Here is a 17,612-nt window from a genome sequence, read left to right on the forward strand (position 1 = left end):
CAATCAGGTCTCAATGAAAGGACACGTGATTCTTTCCTGAACAGCTGATTGGCCGGTGGGCGGAGCCTTTTATGGGATTCAGGTAGATCCTGAAAGTTACCCTGACCTGAAGCAGGTCAGCTGTTCAGAGTCAGTTACCATGGTAACGTAGCTCCCAGCTTCATGGGTTAGGGTTACTAACCAGGGGACTATCACGAAGCTGGATTATGGATTTATCGAGGTAACTTCAGGGTTAACCCTGAGTTGCCCTGTGAGAGCTGTGCGCCTGTTATTTCTTCCCTCATCTGTCATCGTGTACATTGCAGATAACGTTGCAGTTTGTTGATTCAATTCAATTCAGCTCAATTCAGTTTTATTTATATGGCACCAATAACAACACAAATCGTCTCAAGATGCTTCACAAAAACCAGCCTGAAACCTCCAGATCAGCTGATGATCTGTGACAGTTTGTGAGTATAACAGGAATCATGGGCAGGTTGGTGAATAGTTCATCTAGGTAGGAGTGGACACCTGGAGGAGGACATGAAGACTGGGACAGATGTAGTTTATGGAGCTCCACAGGTCTGATACACAGACTCCAGACCATGAAGACTGGGCTGGTTGATGAGGCCACGGCAGCAGATGTAGCTTAGAACTCCACAGGTCAGATATTCAGCCTCCAGACCAGAGACCCTCACAAGAAGATGGAGGGAGAGAGGGAGACACAGTGGTTAGTAAATTATAAGAGATAGAAATTAAAATGATAAGATATTAGAGGACAAAGAGGAGAGGACATGTCCTCAGTGCATCGTCCCCCTGCAGCCTAGGCCTATAGCAGCATAACTAAGGGATGGTTAAGTCCAGCTCTAACTATAAGCTTTGTCTAAAAGGAAAGTCTTAGTCCTGACCTTAAACGTAGAGACTGTGTCTGCCTCCCGAACCCAAACTGGGAGCTGGTTCCACAGGAGAGGAGCCTGATAGCTGAAGGTTCTACCTCCCATTCTACTTTAGAACCTCTAGGAACCACAAGCAGACCTGCACTTAGAGATGGTAGTGATCTGTTGGGACAGTATGGTTCTATGAGGTCTTTCAGATATGATGGAGAAATAATCCAGCCTGGAAGACACAAATGCATGAAGTAGTTTTTCCGCATCACTCTGAGAAAGGATGCTCCTAATGTTGATGATATTACGAAGGTGAAAGAAAGCAGTCCTGGTCACCTGCTTTATGTGAGAATTAAAGGACATATCCTGGTCAAATATAACACCAAGGTTTTTCACAGTAGTACTGGAGGCCAAGGTAACGCCATCCAACAAAACCAGGTGATTAGATAATGAATCTCTGACATGTTTAGAGCCAAATACAATGACTTCGGTTTTGTCTGAGTTTAAAAGTAGAAAATTATAGACCATCCAAGCCTTTATGTCTTTAAGGCGCTTGGAGTTTAATCAGCGGATTAGTTTCATCTGGTTTCATGGATAAATATCGCTGGGTATCATCTGCGTAGCAATGGACATTTATGCCGTGCTTTCTAATAATATTGCCTAAGGGAAGCATGTATAATGTAAATAATATTGGTCCTAGCACAGAACCCTGAGGAACCCCATAGCTTACTTTGGTATATATAGAAGAGTTGTTGTTTACATGGAGCTGTAACAGCATAGAGGGATAACTAGCATAGAAATGTTTGTTTGTGTCAGTGCATTATTTATTTTTTAGAACTTGTGGAGGTACTTTTTCACTTTATTTACTTTTAAACCTGATGCAAAGTATTTCAGGTCTAGAGGCCTTTATTTTGTGATGTTCATATCAAAATATCAATATAGTTTTGTTTGACCCTGATCTTTTAGCCCCTGTTTGCTTGCTCATTGTTTTTCATCAGAAAAAATAAATATCTTCATTTTAAGAGTCACAACTGTCTGTTTGTTCATTAGTCTTTCTTATGTTCAGGTATGTTATCGGTTATCGGTATTGGCCTTTGGAAGCAGAAAGTTATCGGTTATCGGTATCGGATTAAAAAAAAAAAAAACATTATCGTGAATCCCTAATTTAAATGCATGTTCACATTAGTTTAAGGACTAGGAAGAAGATATGGGACATTCATTCATCACATAACTCAGGAACATTAGAACATATGAAAAATCTTCTTACGATAACACTCTAGGGTTGAGCTTTAGTATTTCCAAGTATTCCAATGACTGCCCTGTAAAGGGTTAATAACCAGGTGTACAGGGTTTCATAAAAACATGATGCCAGAACCTGTTGAACCTGTTGAGTGGTTTCTGTTTCCATTGTTCCAGCATTTCTGGGTAATGATTAAAAATAGCTCCTGGTTATAAAGATAGTGAAGAAGAAAAATCCATGCAACCAGGAACCAACCTGAAGACCTGCAAACACACACCTGACCCTCTAGACCTGAGCCTGATCTTAGGTCATCAGTGAGCTACTTCTAACTAATAACAGATCTACAATGTTAAAGTCTCTCTGATATAAATGTGATGAACTCTTCTTCTCCATTTCCACCAATCATTATCATAAATGCAAACACACCTGACCAGATTCCAACATAAATACTGAACAAGGAACAGAAGTTTTATTTTGTCTGATCCTTTTTAACAAAGCATGACTTTGCAATGACAGACCATTCAGAATATGGACAAACAATAACTAATAGTGGTTACATGGTACAGACAGATGAACATCTGAAGTCACAGTGAATCATCAGCTATTAGAAATAACAAAAGGTTACATATAGGTCATCATTCATACATGATGTTATACAGTAGAGGTTATGGATCTTACCTAGTAGCTATAAAATCATCAAATGACTGTGTAATAACTTCACATTGCAATAACAAAGCTGGACATTGACTGGAGTTACAAACACATCTAACAAGTACAAAACACAACATCCTCTGAATTAAAACTGGTCAATGAATTCATCCACTCAAAACTGTAAAAAAAAAATGATTACAAATAGAGTCAGAACAGAAGGTCCGGGTTCTAGTTTCTGGGGGGAGTTTGCATGTTCTCCCTGTGTCTGTGTGAGTTTGCTCCCTCCTCCAGAGACGTGCTGGTTAGACGGTGGTACGGAGGATGAGATGAGATTCAAAAACATCTACAAATATGAGAGCATCAACTCTCTTTCACAGAAAGTATCTTTACTAGATCACGTTTTATTCTTTCATCAATCAAATGATTTAAAAGCATTTCAGAGTTGGATTTCAGACATGACAGACACTGACCATAACCCTGGCATCACCAACTGTATATATTCACAAACATTTATTGTGCATTGATGTAATTTGTGTCATTTTTGAGATGGGTGTGAGTCTTGAGCCTGCAACTTCTCCATCACTGTTATGATACAAATCTTATATACACCCTGGAGTTCATACAGTGTGTTTTTGAATCTAACGATTCCAACAGCTGTTTGAACCATTCCAAGAATTCCTTCCACTTAACAGAGATTTTCACTGTCACACACTGAACATCATAAAACATCTCAGCTTTACAGTGTTTTCCATGATTATGCGTGACCATCTCCTCTACCTTACCCAGCAGGTTTATGACCTGCTGTTTGTTTCTTGACGTGTTGTCAAACACACAGTATCGATAGTTACACATTTTGACCAGATCAGACAAACGTCTCTCAGTCTGAATGAACTCCTCGAGGGACTGACCTCTCAGCTCATCTCCGTGGGTGAATACAATCATGGTGAATTGTGGAGAATCCTTCCCAAACAATTTGGGCAACACCTCAAACAGTTTGATACCGGCTTCAGTACCTCTGCCTATTTTGACCACAATGATGAAGACATGTGGACCTGGACTGGCCTTCGTGATCCCATTCACTATCTCTTGATACAGCTTTTCAGGAGAAAGAACAGCAGCAGTGAATCCTGGCGTGTCGACCACCGTGATCTGACGACCCTCCACTCTAGCTGATGCAGAGGTCGACTCTGTTGTTACAGCATTAAAGTTACACCCTTTGCTGAACGTGTCTGATCCCAGGATGGTGTTTCCTGTGGAACTTTTACCATCTCCAGCTACACCGAGCAGCACGAGCCTCCTTTCTGCAACCGAATCACGATCTGGAAAAAAACAGAGACAGACTTTTTCATTCGACACACTTGCCCAGCTAATACTGGAAACTCGTTTCTTTCAGTGTGAGTGTTGATGCTTTACAGGCAGGTGTGCTGAAAATGAAGTTCAGTTCACTGTACAAAATGACACCTTGAGAACAAGGTCAGTGCTCACCAGGTCTGAGGTGTCTTGACTTCAGCAGGAGCTGTCTGACCTGCTCACGTTCACCGTTAACATTGTTGAACTCATGAGTCCCTGCAAACCTTGCAGCTGACAGAGCAAGCGGGCCTTCTGGGTTACTCTGGATGAACTCCTCCAGGGACTTGTTCAGTAAATCGCTCCTAGTGAAGAGCATGTAACTGTTCTGCAGGTCCTGATCTCCAATTATTCTGATCGCTGCATCCACTGCGTTACTCTGCTCAGGGGTGAATCGATCAATTTTAACCACCACCAGGAACAGGCGAGGTATTTCACTGCACCGAAGCCCCTCACAATAGGCCCTAACTGCCTGCTCTGAATCTAATATTCCTGGAGTATCAGTCACCGAGATCGTTTTCCCAAACACTTGTCCTGTCGCAGTACTGATCTCAGTTGTCACAGATTTAAAGTCCAGTCTTGACTCAAACTTGTCTTGTCCTAAAATTGTGTTTCCTGAAGCGCTTTTACCGACTCCTGCGTTTCCCAGAAGGACAATGATGAGATCTGGAGGAGCAGCCATGTCTGAACAACAGAAAACAGAATTACAAGCTTCACTTTAACAGTGTGTCAACAGTACAGAAAAGTATTTGTGTCCTACATGAACCACATTTACAGATTCAACATGTTTAAGTAGAAGTACCAAATTCAGCACAGACAGAGGGAAAACAAGATGAGGGGTCTGGTCCCAACAGAATGGGCATGTCCTAAAAATAGCACTTGTCACCATGGAGCTCCTCTAAAAACTGTATTTCATTGTGTTGCTGTTGTTTTTATATCACTAACACTTACATTAATGTAGAGTTGAATGTGGCATAATTTCATGTGAAATTATATCTTTTTAAATGTTTTATGTATATGTCAACTCTGACCAGACACAATAATACGAGATCACTCGTAGATGCGGGTTTTAACAGAAAAACATGTCATAAAAATCAAAGTAAATGTACCATCATCACAGTGAGTGGGAATAAGTAAAGAATAAATGTGTATGGCTAATGTGACACAATGTGGAGAGTCTACCTGTGAGGGAAACGCTTCATCATATCATATTGAACATGTCTCTTAGACCTGGTCTAGTTTGTGATCCTTCCATAGTCAAAACAGGGTCTGCAAAGTTAGCTGGAAAGACTGACGGCCGTCACAGATGGTGATAAGCAGTGGTTAACCTCTAAAGTCTCATATCTATATTCTATATTCCTCCTGGCATGAGGGGCTAGTCAGAATGAACAGCTGTTACCATTTCTCCTGATCAGTAAGTCATCTGAGTCTTATGTGTCATCTCCACCAACCTCAGATCTCCACAACACTATCTAACTATCTCCAGGCAGCCACTCTTGGTGGAGTTAATAATACATATAATATATTATATATAATAATAAATGTGTTATATTCATATATATAATCATTTTTATCACCTGTTACAAACACCAGTGAGATACAAAGGTATCAGAATAAAGATACATGTTACTGTGTCAGAGAAAATTAACTGGAACAAAGTAAAAAATTCAAATTTCTGTTCTTGCCTAAATAAACAACGTCACATTATTTAGATTTAAAAACCAGCCCTGATATGTGGGTAAGTAGTCTAGTAAAATCTGATGAGTAACTGTGCAAACACATGGTAAAAAGGTGAATCTGAACAATTTTAAAGATGTTTTAGTCCATTTATGTCCAGGTGGAATCACAAACTATGCCTTTTTATCACTGCATATGTGCCATTAGACCTTTCTCAGGCACCGGTGTGGAAAACTAATTTAGTTTCACTGATACATCACTAAATACAAATACAACAGTTTTGACTCGTTCAGTTTTAATGATTGACACCTCTATTGACCAATCAGAGTCTAGAGAATCGAACGCCGTGCTCAGATTTACCGCAGCAACCACCAATGATGATCCAGAGTGAAGTAAATACAAAGATTGCATATTGTCTGAGATCCTACACTCCAACCCAGAAACCTCTTCCTCTTCATGGAAACAAACAGGAGCTTCCTGATTCATTTCTAACTGACACAGAGTCATAGGAGAAGCCACTAACAGCATTTTTCAGAGCTATTGGAGCTGGAATATGTGCTACCGCATAAGCTATGAGCCTCTGTTCGCGGTCACGTGGCAACCCCTGACCCTCAGGCCTGAGCCACAGCTGAGACCAGTTCATTAATCAGATGTCTCTGCTGTTAATGCAGCTGATCCCTGTGTCCCACACATTTATGTTACAACAACACACACCAACACACACCAACACACACACAGATGACAGCTGTATTAAATAACACTTATTAACTTTCTATTATGTTGTTATCAAATCCCTTAGACAGTGAGACACCCAATATTTGGGGTTTTATGTTGAGTGTTGAGTTTGATGGGAAATGTAGGAAAATGTATACATTTCAGTTTAACTGATCTAACTCAAATCTAGTCCCCACCAGACTGACTTGTTCAGGCTGAGGAAGGAAGTCAAGCTTCAAAATGGCTTCTACAGATTTCTGCATCAGACTGCAGGCTGTAATCAATCTGCCACATACACTGACTGAACTGTTCACTCAGAGATTTCTCTCCACATAAAATAAATACTGTGTCTAAACAAATTGGAAGCCAAATGAATAAAATAAAATAGTTTAAATAAAATAGTTTAAACTCTGTAAACGGAAACTCATTTCAGACAAAACAACAGAGACATACCTGAGAGGACGACGAAGACCGGACTGGAAGATTTTACAGATCAAAGCGAGACAGCTCACAAAAGATTTTCAAATTAAAAGCTGCTGAGTCGTCTTTTTCTGTCAGACGTGACTCTGGTACCCATGGTCCAAGTTTGTCCTGAAATACAATCGATCTGTCTGATCAGGGAATATTAATTTGCTTTGATCCATTTGGAAAAGTAACTAATTTTCTTTCGACTTGAGTTTTATTTTCTAGAGCGGAAGTGAAACTGTTCTGGTGAAAACGTTCCGTCTCGTCCCACTTGTTTAGTAAAGACAGGAAATCTGGGCCGCTGTGATGGCCGCCTCCCAAACACCCAGTAAGTGTGTTTTTTATGAGATTAATGTCAGCATTGATGAAATCAGGTCAGTGTTTTTCATTTTGAACACTTTATTCGTTGCTAGACTTCTTTCACTTTCACTTTTACACCAGCAGCAGTTATCAGCCGTCTGATCTTCCCTAACACTGTCCGAACTGGATCAACTCAGTAACTGTTCAAACTCAGAGAAGTGATTCTCTATGCAGGGTGTTTACAGCACTAACCACGGAACTGATTGTCTTCCTGTTTTATGCAGATATCTGCACCAATGCATGACACTTGTAGTCTCCTATTTCCCTCATTCGTGCCATTATTTAGATATAATAATAATAATAACTATGTAGACTGTGTCCTAAGGGTGTCAAATGTGTTTGGAAAAATTGGGTTTTGTTTTGTCTTTCTTTTGCCTCTCAGAAACAACTTAGTTCGTCCTCACTATAGTTTGAGCTGAGCCAGTGTTTTAGTTTTCTGCTCTAAAGATGTGAGTTGTTTTCATCCGACTCTGAATATCATTGTATGTTCATTTGTTCTTTCTCTGTGAACAGCCCAGAGAGGAAGAAGAGGAAGTAAAGGTCAAGATCTAAGTAAGAAACCTTCAGTCTGCTCGTTTTCTGTACTTAAACATGATCAGTGGGTCTTAATGCATCATCATTTATCTGTGAAAGTGATGTTTTATTCAATTCAATCCAGTTTTATTTATATAGCACCAATAACAACACAAATCGTCTCAAGACGCTTCACAAAAACCAGCCTGAAACCTCCAGAGCAGCCTGAGGGAAAAACTCCCTTTAACAGGAAGAAACCTGGAGCAGAACCAGCTCATATGGAGGAACCATCTGCTGAAGACCAGCCGGGTAGAACCAGAGAAGATTGAGAGAGAAGAAGAACAGGAGAAACAAGATAAACAAACTTCTGTCATAGATACAAACATCAAGCTGAAGGAAACATGTAGGGTCTAGTAATATAACACATAGCTGATGATCTGTGACAGTTTGTGAGTATAACAGGAATCATGGGCAGGTTGGTGAATAGTTCATCTAGGTAGGAGTGGACACCTGGAGGAGGACATGAAGACTGGGACAGATGTAGTGTATGGAGCTCCACAGGTCTGATACACAGACTCCAGACCATGAAGACTGGGCTGGTTGATGAGGCCACGGCAGCAGATGTAGCTTTTTTTTATTATGTTTTAGTAGATCTATGATATTGATCACTGAGTGAGTCGAAATAGGAACTGTCTCTGTGAAGGCATCAAAAAACATATTAAACTCAAATAACACCAGAGTAAATGCAGTAGTTAACAATAGTTAAAGCCACTGCCCTTTCATGCAGTGCAATTATGGCTACTGTGTAAGTGCAGTGATGGAGGTGTTAGTCAGTAGCTGGTGTGATGTGAGGTGGTAGGAGATGATGTAAACACAATCCATTCAGGACAAACAACAACTACAACAAACACTGAACGCTGCAACGTTTAGAAGAAGAAGATTAATCTCCAGTTTCCTGGAGACTAATCTTCCAGAGAGGGTTAGGGAGTTTATGGCAGTTCTGGAGGACCAGGACATTTGTGGAGCAGAGAACACAAGGTACGAGCTCATCTCTCCACATTAACTCTGACTGGAAGAAACATTCTCTGGCTGAATGCAACGCTGCATGACCTCAGTCTGAGGCTTAGAATAAACCTTCCCAGTGGTGCCATTCAAGCATGTCAACCAACACCAGCCTGACCCAGGCACTCAATAAAGTCAAGTCTGAGTCCAACAGTATCTGACCAATGAATGTGTCGCTCTATGAAGTCAACTTCTCAGGTTCTGGAGAGACTCTAACATGTGGGTGCTTGTGCTGTGAGTATAAATCAGTCTCATTTTAGCTACTGCGCAGACCTCAGATCCAGACCTACAATGAGCACTGACTGCTGCTAGTTGGAGAAGAATGTCTGGTCTCCTCAAAGATCTGGTCATCTGAATTTCTCTTTGAGCGTTTGTCTCGAACCTGGAGAAGAACCAGGTTTATTTAGACCTGAACACAATGATCTGGACCAGAGAGGCTGGATTCAAAAGCACATGCACAGACTGTTCCCTGGGCCTAAAATCAAATCAGAATACTAGGTAGCTGCTCTATCAGAGTATTATCTCTTAGAAATGCTTGACCTGAAAAGACTGAACATCATCTCTGCTTTGGTCTCTGTTCAGACTTCAGGCTGGTTCTTGTTGGGAAGACTGGAGCAGGGAAGAGCTCCAGTGCAAACACCATCCTGGGAATAGATGCCTTCACTGCAGCAGTCAGCCAGTCCTCAGGTAACAGATACTACAACACGTCACTTTAATGTTTAATGTTTAGTTATGTAGCAGGAGAACCAATCAGAGGACAACACACATGAAACTAAAATATAGAGTAGAGGTCAGAGAAGCAGATCAAACCCCTGGTTCGGTCCCGTTAAAGTCCCTGAGGTGACACAAACTTCTCTCCAGGCTCCTGTCATGGCCGCCTGCTGCTGCAGGTAAACACACTCTATACATTTACATGCACATTGATAAAAAAATAATTGCAGTGGCTTTTTCTGAGGCCCAAATAACCCTGGTGGCGAACCGGCAGCGTCTGACTCTCTGACCACTCATAGCTCTGTTCACAGAGCTGCCGTAAGAGCTTTTCCCGGGAGAGTAAGAGGTGCTAGGATCCCTAGCGGGTCGAACACAGAACCTATGGTATACGGTAGAACATGCCTCTCATGTGTAGCTTTTCAGGAAACATGATTCCAAACCTGAAGGGTGTCATCCTCAATGCTCCACTGAAGTCCAAAGGCACGGTCAACTTTGTTGAGGTTCAGAGGCCTGATTGTTTCCCCCGTCCTCCTCCTGCTGTTGCTAATCTATTTGCTGGAAACATCCTTTGCCACACAGCTCAACAAGGTCTGATGTCGGCTGCACTGCTTCCTGAACTGTTGGCATGGGACAATCATCCACATCGACATCATTATGATGTTTCTTACCGGGCAGCTCGGCGGTTAGCGCTGATGCCTCCCAGTGAGAAGATCTGGGTTCGAGTCCAGCTTTGGTCTTTCTGGGAGTTTTCACCCGGTACTTCACTTTTCTCCCACCTCCAAAGACATGCTCATAAGGCTAATTGGTGACTTGGTGTGTGTTGTTTGTCTCTGTGTTAGTCCTGAGATAGACTGGAGACCCCCCCCCCCCCTTCAGGGACCAGCAACCCCCATAACCCTAGTGAGGATTAAGCAGTATGGGAGATGAGATGTCTAGAATGACGATTGTCCTCCGGTCCTGGCGCAGCATGTGCACTAGCATGCGCTGATCTCAATGTCCACATGTGGTCACCGCAGGAAGTCTATGTCCACTTTGGAGACTCTAACTTGATGAAATATAGTTCAACATATTCTGAGCAAGACACTGGGGTTTTCTTCTTGGGATGGTAGACGCCATGGTGAGGAATATACCAGGTTCTTGAGGAATAGCGCCAGCTTATCTGCACCAAAAGTAGCGCACACATTACAAGATGAAAAAGCTATTCTCCGTCTGGGTGTAGTTTGAAATGTCAGTCTGACACTTGATTGACTCCAGTTGTTTATTATATGACGTAATAGGTCAACCTCAAAGGAGCCGTATTAACCCTCTGAAAAGACACATGTCACCACCTGCTGTGGAGGAGGAGGACATGTTCCCTTCAGTTATTCCATTAAACTGAGACAAAGACCACATTCAGGAAGTGGAATTTTGAGCATAGCCCTGTGAAGCTGCACGTAAACGTACTGAATGTCAATAAAGTTAATTGACAGTTTAGAGCTGCAGCTGATGTTGATAATGATCACTGCCTCCGGTGTGTTTTTTTGTCCTCAGTGACCAGACACTGCTGTAAGGTGAAAGGGGAGGTGTTTGGGAGGGAGGTGACCATCATCGACACTCCCGGCCTCTTCGACACCTCGTTATCTGATCTCACCGTGAAGAGGGAGATCTCCAAATGCATCAACATGTCGGCCCCGGGGCCCCACGCCATCCTGCTGGTCATCAAGGTGGGACGCTTTACCACGGAGGAGCAAGACGCCGTGAGGCAGGTGGCAGAGATCTTTGGGGAGGATGCCTGGAACTACACCATGATCCTCTTCACCCAGGAGGACCAACCTGGACCAGACTTCCACACACAGCTGGAGAGGGCTGGACCTGAGCTGAAGTCAGTGCTGAAGAAGGTGGGAAACAGGTTTCATGTCCTCAACAACAACAAGACCAATAACCGTGGTCAGGTCCTGGACCTGCTGGACAAGGTGGAGAAGATGGTGGATGCAAACGGAGGGAAGTTCTACTCCAACTACACCTACCAGGAGGTGGTGCAGATGTTGGATCAGAGAGAGACGGAGCTCAGAGAGATTTACAGGAAGAAACTGGAGGAGGAAGTCAAAGCTGTGGAGTCACAGTATGAGAGGAAGCTGAGAGAAGCTCAGCAGGAACGAGAGCAGGTGGAGGAACGACTGCAGTCTGAGCTGAAGGAGTTGAGGAGGTATTATCAGATTCTAGAGAGCGGAGTCCGTCATGTAGTCGAGCAGACGGTACCGACTGATTCCTTGGAAGACATCGCCAAGTTTCATCAGACGCTGAAACTGAAACTCAACTGAGAACACACAGTTCTGCTCCTTGGTCATTTTTAATCAGACTTTGTGGCGGCACCTGGTGGCAGAAGCATGTCACATCAACACCAGGAGGGTGGAGGAGACACAACCAGATATGGGCATAGTAGTAGTGAACACGTCCACCGATGGGGGGGGGGGCAAACGGGTCTGTTGTCCCGGGCCCAGGGTAGGCGGGGGGCCCTCATTAAACTATGGAATAATTAAAAATCATAAAATAATAATTAAAAAATAATAATAATTCAATTAGGCCTATTTCAGGAGAAAAGATTATCTCGTCCCGGGCCCAGGCAAGACTGTCAGCTGGCCTGGTAGTGACACGCTACTTAGTCGCGCTACTTCTGGTGCAGGTAAGATCCGCGCTATCCCTCAGACGGTTCTTCTACCCATAGACATTAATACGTAGATGCCCTATGCAACGCTGAACGTTGTTCCTACGTCACCGCCATCTTTGAAAAACGAGTGCCCGTCTACATCGTGTCGGACGTTAAAGCGTTTGAGCGGTTTTATGGTGCATTCAAGTGCATCCCGTAAACTCAGAAGTCTATATTTTTCTTCTTATTTTCATTTGTTGAAATACATACATCCGTCATTCCTTTGTTGTTGTTTTACTACATTCTATTTAATGATTAAAACTAAATGATAGAACAAAATTATTGAAACACATTCAGAATCCAACTAATTTCTGCATAGTCAGATTTAAACACTTGGTTAAGACGAGAGTCAAATTGTTTTCTGCATACTCTAGCTTATTCTTATACTGTATACCCAACTGTTTTAGTATCAAATTGCCAACTTGATGTAAATTTATATTATCTCCTCTATCTTTCCAGTGAATTTCATAGCATCAGGGGAGTTCTTTTTTGGATCTATGAACCTACAGAGTTTACTTCCATAACAGGCCCTGATCATGTTCATCAAGTAAAGGGGCTGAATATGATTATGTGATGAAGGGCAGCCTGACAAGAAATAATCAGTTAAAAATGTGCAGAACTACGTCCCCTGCTATCAGAAAAAGGCTCTACAGAGTTGGTCAGTGCAGCAGAGAGAAGCCGATGTACAGAGACCGACGGGTAAATTACTGTGTCCGTTCCTTTGATTTCATGAGTTAGACCCTGTGTCCATTCAGAAGCCAGTAAAGCTTGAACGTACGTTAATTAATAGGAGGTCAGAGCATTCACTGTTCATATACCGTATATTGATATGTTTATACTGACAGTTATGTGTTTAATTCTTTATTTCTATTACTTGTTCAACTCTATTAGTAGTTCTGATTACTGTTCTTTATTTCTGCAACAATCTGTTGCAGAAAATTCAAAGCATTTTTCGTTACCAGGGTCAAGATGGACGACCAAACCTTTAAAAAATGTTTTTTTTTTCATTTTCTGTTTTTAAAAACAAAAAATAAAAGCGACAGAAACAAAAAAATGCCGTCTTTTCATTTTGTGTGACTGGAAGTTAATGTTGGAAGTTCAGAGTAGGAGCTGTAAGGACCGTGCTGTGTGTGGGCGCTGCTATTTAACAGAAGTTGATGGACCTGGATCAGTACGTTGTTTATCGAAACAATAAAAGAGTTTGTCTCGGGGAAGATGACATATTTCAGGTAAAAACTAAAATAACTACATATAATCAGAGAATAATTAGCTACTAGCAAACATTACTCTGCGCTGACGGAGTGAAGTCTGTTAGCATCGTTTTTGTCATGGATTTCGCATCCTTGACGTCCACCTGTCTGTGGTTGATCCTTTAATACGTTATATTTGTTACTAATGTAATTTAAGAGGTTATTTTACTTGTGAATTTCTTCACAGGTCTCAGCTCAAACTCTGTACATGAGTGACGAGGCAAACGTGGCTTTGTTTCCTGGAGCATCAGGTTTTTCAGCTCATTAGACCTCAGTCCCAGATCTTTGAGGTTCATGGTGAGGACGAGGTCACAGCTTCAGCTCCAAATATCATGGGCCAACGTTTTACGTTCATGTGATCACCTGTGACTAGTACTGATAGTTTGTGACACAGCCACATGTGAAGGCAGGTGATCTGCAGCCAGGCAACCACAGGTGTGTAGTGGGGGAGGATGATTAGGAGGTGATAAAGGCAGAGAGCAGGTCAGTGTCTGCTTCCGTCTTTCTCCCGACCTCTGACCTGCACATTTTACCTCCTCTGTAATCTTAGTTTGAGGCCGGATTAAAGGGCGTTTGCAGGTCCAGAGACGGTTGCTCTCTTCCTCCTTTTTAAGAAGCCAGGAAGATTCTCCGCATTGTGGAATATATATTTTTGTTTTTTTGCTCGTGTTTTGCATCGGACGCCTTTTTCACTTTTTTGTGGATTTGGATGGACTTTATTTTTCTGAGGATTCTAATTTTGTTCTTTTTGGTTAATGACAAAGTCTGAGACAACAACAGACTGAACCCGATGAGTTAATTCTGGACTTTTTTGTTGTTCACTTTGTTGTTCACCTTAGAATTGCAAATTTGATTAAATAATTTTAAATTTTGACTCATTTGTGTTGGTGGTTTAAACGCGTGTTTAACCAGTTGTTGTGCAGTAGCAGCGGAATTGATATCAGTGACCAGGCTTGCAGACCCAGGCCGAGTGTTACAAGTTCACCTGCACACCAGAATTTAGCCACTGTCTCCAAAACATTACAAATGTAACCTTAAAGTCGCCTGTTAAGTTACGATGATGTCAAATGTATTAATTACAACATAAGAAAAAGGTGCCACTGGAAATCAGGAGCCCGTAACACTGACTGATGCACAGGGGGATGAAGTTTTAGAGTCAGAGGGAACGGCAGGCGTTTAATAACACACCAGACAAAGGTTTACCAACCACTCGTGTAATATATTGCTCCCCCTGTTCTCTACGAAACAAAATGCAAGACAGGTTCTCGCTGTAACACAACAGGATCCAGGATCTGCAGGGCACAAAGAGGAGGAGGCTGAGGCGTCTTTTCATATTACTCCTATTTATTCAATCATTGAAATGCATCATTTTGCTGTCATTGGTTTGTTATTGTTTTTTCCCTTTAAATCTGCGCTAAATGCGTATCCTCTGGCCATTACTTCAGTTCATACTGTGGCTTTTATGTTTGGGACAAAAATCTATCGGCTGTTCCTTAACGTATTAATCCATGAGGGCACAAGCTAAGTATGAGAGCCGGTCCAAGCCTCTTCTAAATAATTATCACACACATATAACATAATTCGTCCACTGTATTTGGTGTGAGCCAGAATTTGAGATGATTAAATACACGTCTAACATCCCGTAATCAAGGTCCTTTTGTCTCATCTACCACAATAACGTGTTAATGGAGACCCTTGTGTAACAGGCAATAGTATCATGTAAAAACCGACATTTCTAAAAGTATGAAGTTGAATAAAAAGACGACACTGTCACCTAGTACACTCAAAACATTTTAATGGGGACACAGACAGACACTGACCAGTTTTTCTCAGTTCATTGCAGCGTTGCAAAAGCATCATTGGCTGTGAGACATGTGTGGGACAGAGGCAGGAGACGTCTGACTACTGGACGTCCACTCACAGCCACGTATTTCACGTTAATGGTGTGATAGAGCACGGCCTCTTTGTGTGGAGCAAAGTCATGTTTCACTGCTCTACAGAACAGCTCTGATATGTCTGAAGATTTCTCTGCAAACTCATTCTCTTCTGTAAGTTTGTCCTGTTTGGTTGAAAATGGATCCCAGTTGTTGCCTATGCAGGTCGTTTGGTCGTTTGCACGCATTCACCTGGAAAATCAAGGACATATGGTTGACCATGAAACCTATGAATGCCTGTTGTAGGTATTTTAATCTTCACTACACTGTCTTATTTCACCTGGTATTCGGTAAGACCAGTCAGGTTGTTGTCCATGTCTAATTCCTCTTGTGTCAACGTTCTATGTCTGTCTTTTATTTTGTCACCATGTTTTGAAGTTTCCTGTTTTATTTTGTCATGTCTCCTAGTTTCCTGTCCATCGTGTTTCCTTGTGGTTTTGTCATGTCTGTCTGTGTCATGTTGTGTTTCCTGTTTTATTTTGTTAAGTTTCTGGGTTTCCTGTTTTGTGCCTCCTTGTCTCGTGATTGTTAATTGGTTTCTCCTGCGTTGATTGTCCTCATGCGTCTCACATGTGTCTTGTCGTCCCTCAGTCCTTGTGTACACAGCTCTGCCTTCACTTTGTTCATTGTCGCGTTGTTTAATGTCTCCACGTCATGATTCCTTGGTTTTTGGATTTTGGATTTTCCTGCCTTGCAGCGACTTGTGTTTATTAAATACTACTTTAGTTAGAACTTCCTACCTCATCATTAGTCCTGCGTCTGGGTCCTCACCTCAACTCCCCTGCTTGACGTCTTGATCCACCGATTGCAGAAGGGCTGTCTTTCTTCAGGGGACAGTTGACACGTATATTGACCTCAGGCCAGATTCATACAACTGTGTGATTCTAAAAGCAGAAACACAGATTGGTGATTTATTCTGGTTGATTTGGGAGATGTGGTCATGCAGACTCAGCAGTCATAACCTATAACCAGAGTAAAAACAACAGCAAACCAAAAACACTCTGTTTTTGGCCAGGGTTATAGTTATGTTGGAAAGCATAGTAATTGTAAAGAAAATGTATGTAATGTATTCAAGTAGAGACTGCTGCTGAAGAAAACACAGTAAAATATATAAATGGGCATATATAGTGTGTTGCTAAAACAATCTTCTAGACTAATGAAGTGTAGCCTTGTGACTGAAGTCTGTGAGTGAGGCCTTCAATGTGTTTTAGCCATCAATGGCTAAGAGTCCAGGGGGGTGAGGGTGTCCCAATGGAAGGAGAGAAGTCTGCCATAGGGCATGTAGTGATAGAGTGAAAACAATAATCCAGCCCTGAATATCCGGGACTCATCAATTCTTTTTGATGTGATCCAGCACGGGCTGGCAGGTGACAACACACATGCATGTGTTCCCTAAATAAGAGTGAGACCATTACCAGGGCCCAGAGCCAGGTCAGAAGCCCCAGCGCCCGAGAACCTCCACCCCAGTGTGAGGCGCATGGGTGACAGGACCAGAGAACCACCGTAGCCACGGGGCACGCTACCTGAGAGACGACCAACACCCCCAGACCGACCAAGCGAGCACAAGCCACTGCAGCCCGTCCACCCACCGCCGCCAACATCCCCCCCCCCCCCCAAAGCCCGCAGAGCAGCCATGGACACCTCTCCAGCCGAGAGGACTCCCCCAGGAGCCCAGTAAAGCCCCTGCAGACGGGCACCGGCCCAGCGCCAAACCAGGGACGGGCCATCCGAGCAGGGGGGCCAAGGCGCCGGCCCCGTGCCCCTGGCGCACCCAGACCAGGGAGACCTCGGGAAGAGGGAACCCCCACCCGTCAGGGAGAGACCCCAGCCCCCCATCGAAGGGAGAGGGGAAGCACCAAGCCACCACCCGAACCAGTCGATACCGGAACAACCGGGTTCCCAAGGAAGCCGCCACAAACCTGTCGCCACGCAGCACCAGGAGACAAAGCCAGGCCAAGAGGACACCAGAGAACCTAGGTAGGTACCCCGACCATATAGTCGGCTTCATATGGGCATATGGTTGGTGTGTGTGTGTGTGTGTGTGTGTGTGTGTGTGTGTGTGTGTGTGTGTGTGTGTGTGTGTGTGTGTGTATGGGGGGGGGGGGGGGGGGGGGGGTTGAGGTTGCAGGCACCCTATAA

At 43.0% G+C, this 17,612-nt stretch overlaps 2 protein-coding genes across 3 annotated transcripts; one reads left to right on the top strand and one right to left on the bottom strand.

The window, feature by feature from the left end:
- Window positions 1–2,541: 2,541 nt before the first annotated feature.
- On the bottom strand, window positions 2,542–4,785 carry LOC125021499 (GTPase IMAP family member 8-like). Its single transcript, XM_047607604.1, has 2 exons — window positions 4,240–4,785; window positions 2,542–4,073 (listed from the first exon to the last, which is right to left on the bottom strand). Exons 1-2 carry the CDS (start codon window positions 4,781–4,783, stop codon window positions 3,340–3,342), a joined length of 1,278 nt encoding a protein of 425 aa, XP_047463560.1. The 5' UTR covers window positions 4,784–4,785; the 3' UTR covers window positions 2,542–3,339.
- Window positions 4,786–7,198: 2,413 nt separating this feature from the next.
- On the top strand, window positions 7,199–13,331 carry LOC125021515 (GTPase IMAP family member 7-like). Of its 2 annotated transcripts, none has more exons than XM_047607623.1 (4): window positions 7,199–7,285; window positions 7,831–7,869; window positions 9,475–9,579; window positions 11,134–13,331. In XM_047607623.1, exons 1-4 carry the CDS (start codon window positions 7,264–7,266, stop codon window positions 11,901–11,903), a joined length of 936 nt encoding a protein of 311 aa, XP_047463579.1. In that variant the 5' UTR covers window positions 7,199–7,263; the 3' UTR covers window positions 11,904–13,331. The 2 variants fall into 2 exon arrangements, with proteins under 2 accessions (XP_047463579.1, XP_047463578.1); XM_047607622.1 differs by having other exon boundaries at window positions 7,245–7,331.
- Window positions 13,332–17,612: the final 4,281 nt, after the last annotated feature.

This window comes from Mugil cephalus, chromosome 15 (genome assembly GCF_022458985.1).
Source record: "Mugil cephalus isolate CIBA_MC_2020 chromosome 15, CIBA_Mcephalus_1.1, whole genome shotgun sequence".
Classification (NCBI taxonomy): Eukaryota; Metazoa; Chordata; class Actinopteri; order Mugiliformes; family Mugilidae; genus Mugil; species Mugil cephalus.